The sequence below is a fragment of the Talpa europaea genome (assembly GCF_964194135.1).
Source record: "Talpa europaea genome assembly, chromosome: 9".
NCBI lineage: Eukaryota > Metazoa > Chordata > Mammalia > Eulipotyphla > Talpidae > Talpa > Talpa europaea.
In genome coordinates, this window is record NC_140076.1 from 68,056,804 (window position 1) to 68,068,540 (window position 11,737).

The 11,737-nt window shown below is 43.4% G+C and overlaps 1 protein-coding gene across 1 annotated transcript; it reads right to left on the reverse strand.

The window, feature by feature from the left end:
• Positions 1–908: 908 nt before the first annotated feature.
• On the reverse strand, positions 909–2,249 carry DRD1 (dopamine receptor D1; the record flags this gene model as incomplete). Its single annotated transcript, XM_084241602.1, has 1 exon — positions 909–2,249. The coding sequence occupies one exon, from the start codon at positions 2,247–2,249 to the stop codon at positions 909–911; it is 1,341 nt and encodes a 446-aa protein (XP_084097728.1).
• Positions 2,250–11,737: the final 9,488 nt, after the last annotated feature.

Here is an 11,737-nt window from a genome sequence, read left to right on the forward strand (position 1 = left end):
TCTCCCAGGAGAGCCTTTGTCATTAAAAAATTTTGGAACACAATAGTAGCTATGCTTTTTAAAATTTTCAAAATCTTTTTAGAAAAGAAAATATTCACAGCCTTTGTCATTTCTCACCTTGTATTTATTTATGCTAATGAATCTCAAGGAATCAGCACAACTTCATTTCCTGTCAGTCTTTGCCTTGTTTCTAGAAGTAATTTATGAGCATTTAGAATCTTCAGAGTCAGTGTGTTCATTTCATTAGCTTATAAAGTGCTAGATCAATGGGCAAAACTGGGACTGTAAGGTTTTCAGATAACATTACTTTATCCTATTAAATATGATAAATATAGATTTATTATAATAAATTAAAAATATCCACATAGTACAATAAATAAATAAAACCAATATTAACAAAGCATCTCTCAATTCTGAAAAAAAAAAATCCCTCCTACTGTAAGGCTCAATTATTTTTCAGGAATAATTTATGAAGGCATGCACCTACCTTTACAATTTGAAAACTTTGCTCGGACCAGAGTTAGCACCTGTTTGTACACAGCAAACTCAACCCTTCTCATTTCCTTCTCGGAAAGGTTTAATTTTTTTAAGTGAAGCTGTTCATTGTTGATTCTCTGCCCTATATGTTAAGTCCTAAAACAAGAATCAGTTTCTAAAAACAATGTTGGAGCCAAAGATACGTCCTTTGTGAATGTCAGCTTCCCGTGGGCCCCTCGTTGATTCGCTCTGTGCCACACAGAAAACACACTGGAATGTATTTGAAAATAGTGGTGTGTTGAGAAAAAGCAGCAGAGGAGGGCTTGCCTGACATCTCAGTGTTCACCTCACCTCAGTTTCTTTACAGCAAGCCCCCAAGAAGTCTCCTCTAGCTTTGGGGATGAGCACGTCGGGCACGAGTGATGCCGCACTCAGGTTGGATGCTGTCCGTTCTGCGTGATGGGCTGGATCTTCTCCAGAGACACATCAGTGTCATAGTCCAATATGACAGAGAGGGCCGGGGACAACTTCTCCAAGGGTTTGGCTATTCCACCTCCCTCCTCCTTCTTCAGTTCCTCGGAGGAGCCCACGGCGTGTGGGATCAGGTACACCAGATTGCAGTCCTTGGATATAGAGCCACGTGGCTCGTGATGGCTGGAAAAGACCACAGCCCCATTGTTATTGATGCTGACCGTCTCTATGGCATTGTTGGTTGTAGGGCAAAGTCTGTAACATCCTAGCAGGGTTGAAAACGCCTTCCGAAAATCAGCATTGAAGGCATAAATGATGGGGTTCAAAGAGGAATTTGCCCACCCAAACCACACAAACACATCAAAGGTGATGGAATCGATGCAGAAGGGTTGGGTCTCTCCAGACCCACAGAAGGGCACCATGCAGTTCAAGATGAAGAAAGGCAGCCAGCAGCACACAAATACCCCCATGATCACAGACAGAGTCTTCAGGACTTTCGTCTCTCTTTTGAAGGACATCTTAAAGGAGCTTTCTGGTTGGGAACACTCCACAGGGTTTCCATTACCTGTAGTGGTCTGGCAATTCTTGGCATGGACCGCTGCCCTCTCCAAGGCCGAGATACGCCTTATCTGTTTCTGGGCGATCCTGTAGATCCTGGTGTAAGTGACAATCATGATGGCCACGGGGATATAAAAGCTTATTAGGGAGGATGAAATGGCATATGTCCTGCTCAAGCTGGAGTCACAATTGTCTGTGGTCTCGACCAGGGAAGTCTCATTCCCATCTGAGGGGTTTGTGGGTTTCGCTTTGTGCCAACTAAGCTGCACCGGAATGAAGGAGATGAGTACTGACAAGGTCCAAGCCACGCTGATCAGAATGAAGGCTGCCTTGGGGGTCATCTTCCTCTCATACCGGAAGGGACTTGAGATGGCCCAGTACCTATCCACGCTGATCACACAGAGGTTAAGGATGGATGCGGTGGAGCACATGATGTCAAAGGCCACCCAGATGTTACAGAAGGACCCAAAGGGCCAGAAGCCGGCAATCTCGGCTACTGCTTTCCAAGGCATGACCAACACGGCCACCAAAAGATCCGATACTGCCAAGGAGATGACAAAGAAGTTGGTCACCTTGGATCGTAGGTGTCGGAATCTGATGACGGCAGCACAGACCAGTGTGTTCCCCAGGAGTGTGGACAGGATGAGCAGTGACAGGAAACAGGCTGTGAGGATGCGGAAGGAGAAGTCCCTCTCCACCACCATCCCAGCCTCATCCATGGTGGAGGTGTTCAGAGTCTTCATCTTCCTGAAGGAAAGTACATAGGGGGCTGACACCCCTCAAGTTCCTGGGCAGGAGTTCTCACTTACCAAGCAGTCCCTTACAAAAGCCCCAGGAGTTGGGGACCTCAGCAGCATTCCATCAGAAGACTACAAGAAATGCGTGGCAGGAGCCTGCCCTTGGCAATCCAAGTCAGACCCTAGGAAAAGTCCCTCTTGCCTTTTATAACTATCTCCTGATTCCCTTGCTCCAGGCCACTGTCACAACAAGCAGCTGGTCCTTCAATTTCCCAAAGAATGCACTGACTTTTAAGCATATTCTAAGCTATCAGTCCAGAGACTCCCAGACATTTTGCCCAGCTATTGAATAGTCACATTTCAGGTTTGTTGCCTTTCTGGTGATGAAAAAGAACTCTCCCCTTCTGAGGTGCAACTGAAAATGCATGCCTCCCTCTTTCAAGCCCCAGGCTAGGTAGCAGCTCTCCAGAAGCCCTAAAAAGCAAAGAGAAAGCAAAGGTCGTTCGCCAAGACTCGAGCAGATTGCATTTTTACTGGTGTCAACCCCGATCCAGCTCCGTCTGAGCCACCTACCTTGCCTTGGGGTAGTTCTGACTCCCAAAGCTCCTGGAGCTCTGTAAGTGGGCTTTGAGAAGTGCCACAGCTCCACAAGACCTGGAGGCGCGCCTGAGTCCTGCCAGGCGCCCGCAGCCAGTATCTCGCTCCGGATTCTCATAAATCGCCCGGGAGGGTTTGGGTAAAGGATCCTGGGCCAGGCCCCAGAGACCCTGAAGTTGTCCCTCTGCCTGGAACGACTAGAGAAGATTCAAAGTGGTTGAAACCTGGGGAAAGGTTTCCTGGACGCTCACAGCTTGCTTGGGAGAGGGACTTCCGGAGTTAGTCACTTGGGCAGCTTGTATTCTTTGCTTCCTTTCATGAAGCCGAGCACCTGGCCGGCCCTCGAGAGACTTCAAGCTCCTCCGGGCAGGGCCCTGCGTCTCCCTGCGGCACTACCTCCGAGGAGCCCGTGGGAGCGAGAGGCAGAGAGAACCGAGCTGGCACCGGCGGGCGCCCGGGCCGGCCGGGTTCCCGCGGGGCACAGCCCACCCCTCCCCCGAGTCCCCTCCCATGCCCCGGAGGCGGGCTTTGCTTGACAGGCAGAGTTGCAGCACGTGGTTCCCCTGGAAGGGTTAAAGCGGTGGGGGCTGCCCAGGTGATTGATCGCCCTCCCGCGAGTACCCCACCAGCCCCGAGACCCTCGGCCCCCCGGATAGCACGCGATGGAGCCCGAGAAACAAATCCTAGTATTAGAACCTCAAGGAAACTGGAGTCGCCCGAATAAAAAGGTCCGCCGGACTGCCAGTGCTCCTCCGGATCGACCCCAAACCTTCCCAAAGACCACCACAACCAGGAATCCTGCCCACTCCCCCAAGCGCACCAACCATCAGCCCGCCCCGGTCCGACTTGCACTGCCTCCAAGTGCCCCTAAACAAGAATGAGACGTGCAACTCCCCCCTACCCCAGGCGCCTGTACTTACAGCTCGTGAGAAAGGCTCGGTGCACGGGAGTGCCCGGCTGTTGCGCTCCGAAGGCACTCACCTAGCGCTCGGCCCGGGTCACCTGCGCGTACCCGGCGGCAGTCAGCGCCCGACTGCAGCCAGTGCCCCGCGACCTGCTAGCGTCCCAAGCTCAGCTCTTCGCGCTCAGCGAGCCGGGGGCGCCCTCTGCAGGCAACTGCGGCTCCCCGCGTCCTGGCTGCGCCCTCGCAGGTGCGGATCTCGAGCTCAAAAGCCCCAGCATCGGCTCGGGACCCGCGCCCTGACTCGCTCTTCCCGGTCCACGGCTGCCAGAATCTGGGACAGATGACTGCTCTACTTCAAATACCCCTAGAAACAGACAGTGGTGAAAAATTTCCTTTGCTGTCACTGCCTTCGTTGCAGCAATAAATTTTCCTGAGCGCTCACTATGTACCAAGAGCAGAGGCAACGCAGGAGCAAGCAAGATACTGACTCTCAGACCCCAGAGACACCGGGCATTTACTGGGCATCCTCTGTGTCCCTGGCACCGTCTCGTGTCGACCACTTAAAGGCATCGCACCTCATAGAGCTGCTCATCGCCACTTGGTCGTGTTGAAAAAGCAGGTACACGAACGCGCGCAAAGTTACAGAGCTAATGAGGGTGCTGGCTGCCTGACTCCGGCATGCCTGTTTCTTTCACTCACTCACTGTTGCCTGTAAGTCTGGTCTCATGTGGCAGCCGACGAACTAATCATCCACAATGCTAAAAAGAGGCAAGGATAAGATGAAAGCAAGAGGGCTAGGTGGAGAAGGAGCCCCGAGCCCCTCCGCAGCTGCCCCTGTGCAACGCCTCAGCAGTTCAGATTTGGACAAATTGTGTGTAAATGGTGACATTACAGTGCCTGCATAAACGTGGTAAGGATAATAAGCAAGAGGCTTCCTAGTCTGACTTAGTGTCCCCGTTAGGTGAGTGATGCCCTCTCTCCTTTCTGGATTCGATTTCTTCCTCTGTAAAATTGTGATGACTTAGCTTTGTGTTAAATGAGATGATTTTATAGAATGTTTGGCAGCGAGCAGAGGACCTACAGAGTTCATTAGAGTTCATTAGAAAACCTGTGAATCCATTACAAAACTCAAACCTCATCTCCGTGAAAACCAGGAATCACACTGGAATCTATCATTTTCGCTGCAGAACCCTGAACCTAAATAATAATTCCACTCAATAGCCTATAAGAACTGAACCTTGATTTCAAATGAAAGGACCAGTGATTGACACAGACCCTCCTCTGTGTCTTCTCCCAGCTCTGTCCTCTTACCTGGCCTGGCTGGCTCACACAGTGACACGGCGTGTCATGGTCACAGGCACATTTTTGACCTCACATGCCAGAAAAGCTATTGTCGTGGCTAGGGGGTATTTGTCCAACACCAGTAAATTTCTGCCCTTTCCCATGTCAGAACACCCAATCCTAGAATATCCATACCCATACCGTGTCAAAAAGGCTCAGGAACTTGGCCAGAGAGAAAAGGGGGACACGTGTGGCTACCTAGGGGGATAATTTAGTTTCCAGTCACCAGGAAAACAAGAGAGTTGGATGATTTCTCATGATTCTAAGGCAAGCACTTGTGATGCCTTTGAGATCAGACAGTTAGGTCATTGGTTTCTGAATATTTTTGCTGGTGGAACAGGAAAGAATAAAATGTAGCTTAAATTGCAGGGTTTTTCTCACTTGCACAGAGTGTGAATTTCAGAGGAATTTGCAGTTTGGCTAGCAATTGGGTTTTTGTCATTTCTTTCTCTCTTAAAGCCAAGGTGAAACAAAACCTTTCTGTTTTATTCTATAAAAATCTACCCCACGAACATCAAGAACTTGCATATAAATGCAAACAGGTATTAGCATTAGCTCATGCTGGGAATGTAAACCCAAACACAAAAGCACCGTTGTTTCTCAAATTGGCATGTCTTTTAAGCTCTGCTGTGATTTATGCACTACAGGGAGGAGGAAATTAAAATGATGCTTTCCACAAATTTGCATTCGTAGTTTGTAAAAGTAAATGAATACAAAAGGCACACTATCACAGGAGAAATTTAATCTCATAAAAGAATAAATAAAACAACCGAACTGTCAAGTATAACAAATGATAAATTGTGGAGGGTTTAGGATTCTTAAAGCTAATTTTATACCAAAAATGAATGTTTATGATGTTAGTGAAAGAGATAAAGCTTGGATGACTTTGACTAAGAAGCTAGAATATTTGTTTTAGATGAAATTTGTTTTTCTGAATTTCCTAGCACTGTGTCATAATTTCTTCTCCTATAGTTATTATACAATTCAAAAATATTCACTATTAAAAATTATTATGTCAATCAATATTTTTGTTAGTGTTTAAGAGGTAGCACAGCCTGTATGATGATATTCTAGTTTTGCATCCATTCATAGTTCCCTTCTTCTGACATTTATAAGTTTTATAATTTCTTTTTATCTCCTTTGTTGCCTTGTTTTCTATAATTACTTCTTTTGTTATTTTCGTAGCTGTTTGGGAGCTTATATCATAGATGTATAAAATACATATAAATAAAATGTATAAAATACATATTTCCACATCTTATATAACTAAATGATGTGTAATGAGTGATAGTCACCTATATCTTATAGATCTAGACCTACCATACCTAAATTTTCATAGCTGATCTTTAAGTGATATTATATCATTTCAGGTATAGTTTAGACTTTACAATAGTATTCTTCCACGCCTTCCTTCCCAGTCTTTATGCTACCATTGTCACACATTTTACATCAACACAAGATATAAATTCCATAGTATATTATTATCATTTTTCTCTCAGTAGTTAATTATCTTGTAAAGAGATTTAAATAATACAAAAGTCTATATTTACCTATGTAGTTTCCCATGTACACTTTCAAATGCTCTTCGTTTTTTTAATGAGGTAATTTTGATTTATAATAGTATCTAAGTTTCAGGTATACAATATTATAACTCACCATCTTTGTGCACTACCTCATGTTCACCCCCAAAAGGCTAGTTTCTCTGTCACCATAGAATTGATCCCCTTTATCCATTTCACTCTCCCCCTTCTTGCCTTTCCCTCTGGTAGCTTTCAATATGTTCTCTGTATCTGACAGTTAACTTTTGCTTTGTTTTGTTTGTGCATTTGTTTTACTGTTGTTTATATTCCACATCCTAGTGAAATCATATGGCATTTTATTTGTCTTTCCCCATCTGATTTATTTCAGTTGATGCAACACCTCTCTGCCCATCCAAGTCTTCACAAGTCGCAGGCTGTCATCTGCTGCTCTTCATTCTTTTATGTAGATGAATATTGGCTTCAGGTATCATCTTTCTGCCAGAAGGGTGACCTCTAACTTTTCTTGTAACACAGGTTGCTGGTAATTGATTCTTTCTGCTTTTGTATCTTTTACACCTTCACTTTTTGAAAGATATTTTTTGCTAGGGATAGAATTCTGGATGGACAAATTTTTTCTTTTTAGTACTTTAAGAGACTGATCCACTATCACTGTCTCATATTGATTCTAATGAGAAGTCTGTGACCATTTTTATCTTTGTCACTTTTTTACCTCTTTTTTCCTCTGGTTATTTTAAGGATTTCTTTCTTTGATCAGTTTAATCAAGATGTAACTTTGTGTACCTTTCTTCAAACACTTTGTGTGCTTGGGATTTGTTGAGAGTCTTAGCTCGCGGGTCTATAGTTTTTGTTAAACTTGGGAAAATTTTGGTCATTATTTCTTCAAATTATGTCTGTCTTCCCCTTTCTTCTCTCCTTAGGGTTCTTCAATTACATGTATATTTGACTGCTTGACATTGACTGACAACTCCCTGATGCTATTCTCTTGCATTTTTTCTCTTTTCTCTCTGTATTGCATCTCAGGTAGTCTCTATTGCATTATGTCTTCAAGTTCACTAATATTTTTCTTCTCTGATATCTAACCTGTTGTCAATATTACCCAGTGTATTTTTCAAGTCACAATTAAGTTTTCATCTAAAAAGTTCAAGTCTTATTAAAATCTCTCCCATGTCTCTACTTAATGTCTGAATGTATGAAATATAGTTATAATAGCTATTTTAATGGCCTTCTTTGCTAATTCCAACCTCTGTGTCAGCTCAATGGATTATTCTTTTTCCTCAGTATAGGTTATGTTTTTCTAATTTTTTTCATGCCTGGCAAATTTTTATTGGATGTCACACATTGTGAATTTTTCTTGTTAAGCACTGAATCTTTTTATATTCCTGTAAATATTCTTGAGCTTTATTCTTGAGCACATTTAAATTACTTGGAAACAGTTTGATCCTTTCAAGGATTGCTTTTTAGACTCATTAGATAGAGCCAGAGGACTAATTATTTTTCATAACTGAGGCAAGATTCTTCTGGGTATCCTATAAAGTAGGAAGTTTTCAAGTCTAGATTGTGGCAATAAGCACCACTCCTGGCCCTGTATGACTTCCAGTTACCCAGATCTGTTCCCAGTGATAGTCATACTCCCATTTCCTTCCTCATATCATGTTCTTATTAGTTCTTTGCAGAGGAAATTTCCAGATCTCTCTCTCTCTCTCTATCTCTATCTCGACTTTACTCTCTCCCTCCTTCCCTCTCTAAATGTCTCCAGGTCTCTCCTCTCCAGGATTCTATTATGTGACCTCTAGTCTGCCTCCATGTCCTTGAACTCTCAATTTGGTCTCCTTAACCTAAGAAGTCTGCCAAACCCCATTGTGTGCCCCTCCCTGTACCGTGATCTGGAAACTTCTTAAGGAGGTAAGCTAAGGTGATTAAAATTAAAAGGCTCACTTCATCTGTTTTCCATCTCTCCAGAATCACAGTTCTTTGTTGCCTGATGTTCAATGTCTTGAAAGCCACTGTTTTATATTTCATTTGCCCATTTCATTGTCTGTTTCATTTAGGAGTATCAATCCAGTTCCTGTTACTCCATCTTGTCTGGAAATTGAAGTCTTGACACTTGTTTTTTATTTTTTTAAAGATTGATTGATTGATTGATTGATTTATACAAGCACTGGGTACAGTCAGAAGTGCAGGAGGATGAGAGAATTCACCAGAGCCAGAGTGGGGAACAGAACAGACAGAGTGACGAAATACACTGCTAAGGCGAGCAGCGGGTGTGGCAGGAGAGGTCTGTCGCGCCATGTGGGACCCTTGCCTGTGGCTGGGGATCGAACTGGTGCTGCAGAGGCTGCCGGCAGCTTCGCAGCCCAGCGCTCAACCGCTGCCCCACCGGGGAGGGCCCGACACTTTTTATTTTTAATCGAAAAGGGCAAAGCAATCTAGGCAGGCAGGGAAATTTGGGCTAGAAATGGAGACTGGTTCATAACACTGATTTTCTTCTGATTTTTGCACCCTCAAAACTGCTATAAGTAACAAATCTAGCTCTGCCTCACCCCCTATTATGGCTTCAGTATTTTTCCTTCCTTTGTCTAAATCCCTCCATCTTAAGAGATATATGGGGTCAATTTGGTCCAGCCTGGCCTTCTGGAGTTATAGGCAAAGTCCATTTTCTGAGAAGAGATGGAATGGTTTATAAATGTCATCTTGTATTCCATGAATTTTATTGAGTGTCTATTACTAATCAGGCGTGTACTTGTTGGAAATATAGCAGTGAATAAAGCAAATATCCCTGTTCTCAAAGAGTGTGTGTTCCAAAGTTAAATGACAAGTATGTTCCACACAAAACAACATAGAATTATCATAAATTTCAATTTTATTGATAAATATTAATATTCTTCCTAGCAAAAACACAACCAAAGCTAAGATAAAAGATAGGCTAAATCACAAAATTGTTCACATTGGGTAAATATAGACTTCATTTAAGTCACCTTAGAGAGTCTTCTCTAGGCCATTTATAGAAAGCATGAAGCCCAGGGGAGAGACTTTGCAAAGAAACTGCTGAAGCATACTCCAGAGAAAGTAAATAAAAATCCAGTGGGGTTGGAGGTAAAGCTACTAAATTTTTGTTGGGCCCAAGAGACACTCTGTGATTGGAGGACCCCGGAGAGTATACGTCAATTCACAGAAGGACTTGCAAGCCAAGATCTTTGGCCTCAGCCCGCCTCTGCCATCCATGAAATTACTTACCCTTCTCATAACATAATTATTGATCAACCTATTCTCCAGCTTCAGATATCCTGATTCTGTGTAATGGTAGCTTGGGACTACAGGGGAAGGAACAATGAATTGGACAGACCAAGATTCAAATCTTGGATTCACTAATTTCTAGTTGGGAGACCTTAATCAAATTTCTTCTCCTTTCTGACCTCTTTTTTCCACCCTCAAAAAAAACCCCAGCTATTTACCTTGCAAGTCTCTTGAGAAAGTAAGTCAGATCCTATCTATGAAATAGCAGGTAAGGAGGCAGAGATCAGGAAGTATTACCTCACCTTATACTCTGTCCTAGCAAAGTCTTTGTCAGGTGTCATTTGGTGGACTTTACCCACTCAACATTCATTTCATCTTCTCAGGTGAAAAAAAAAATCCCAGATTGTTTTGAAGGGGTAGGATAACTTAACTTGGTTTTTTTATTGTTTTATCAGACTTTGTTCTGATGGTCTGATAAAATAGCCTGCCCCTGCATAGCTAGGAGATGCACATATGACTTGTAGTAGACTGTTGGTCACTTCCTCCATGAATTTGAATCTGAAGCAGAAGGACAGAGACTGGAAACATTTGCCAGCTCTTCATCCCATCAGTGTCACCCTAACCTTAGAGCTTCTGCTTCTGGGACCCTTGGATACCATCTTCTCTGTTCATTCCAAGTCTTCCCTCTGGTCACTGCTACTTTCCAGTGAATTCCCATTTGCCTAGATTAGCCACAATGAATTTCTGTTTCTTACAGTCAGAGAGCTCTCAGATAAGCAAAACAAAAGCAAAAACAAATCATATTTTATTTGTATTAAAATAAACTGAGTCATCAAATTTGCAACAAGGAGAAAAAAATTAGAGCATCAGAAGTCTCCAGGGTTTTCCTAACTAAGAGAAGAGCCTATAAAATTTATGTCATTATGAGTCATTCCAGTGGCTTATTTCACTTACGTCCTTCATTCTTTAGAACACATTCAACAAATTAAATTAAAAATGCAATATATTACCCTACTTCAGCTAAGAAACCCTCTGCCCAGGTTCCCTCAAGTTGGCCCAGTCACCAAGCTCTGAATCTGCACAGCTTGGACACTAGGATTTATCTAGCTGGCTACTTCTCCAAAGAGTGAAAGGTAGATATGAAAATCAAGGGACAATTCCCAGGGGAGACCACACTTAATATGATTTTGAAAGGAAGGTGAGAAATATCCAGAGGACGAAGGAGGAAAATGTATGTATGTCAGAGAGAGCAATCTATACAAAGACCTGGAGGATGGGATGGAATTGGGTGGGATGGGATGAAAAGAGAGGAAATGATAAGAGATAAAGTTGGAAAACTGGAGGAACTATAAAGACTAGGGCCCACCCCTGGCTTTGTAAATCCAAGCATTTTTAAGGTTGATGCTTTTATTCAGAGGTTTTTGGGAGTCTCAGTGATGTGCAATGGGCCTTGTGTTCATGGGGCAGAGAAACTACAGGCAGTATCCCCTTATATATCAGTGTCTCCTATTTGGAAAAAAAAGAGAACATTGAGAAGGACTGAGGGAATGGCCAATAGTCTCATAGGATCCTAGGTCTACCCATAAGTTATGTGACTCCATTCTTAAAACAACCACCTCTTTGGAACTCTTGTGGATCTATCTATTCAGTATCTCCATGAACTCACTGTATTTGTGTTCTTTAATCAAACTCATCCTCTTCCTCCAAAACTTGCTGTTCCTCTGTGACTCCTCTCTTGTGAAAGATACCTATATTCTCCTCCCCTGGCAAAACAGTGCCATTATTATCTGATGCCTTTCCTCCTCTGTTCCCCAAGTTTAAAGTCATGCACTAGAACAAAATGGTCATTAGAAGGGAAGTGCTACAGGAGTAAATAA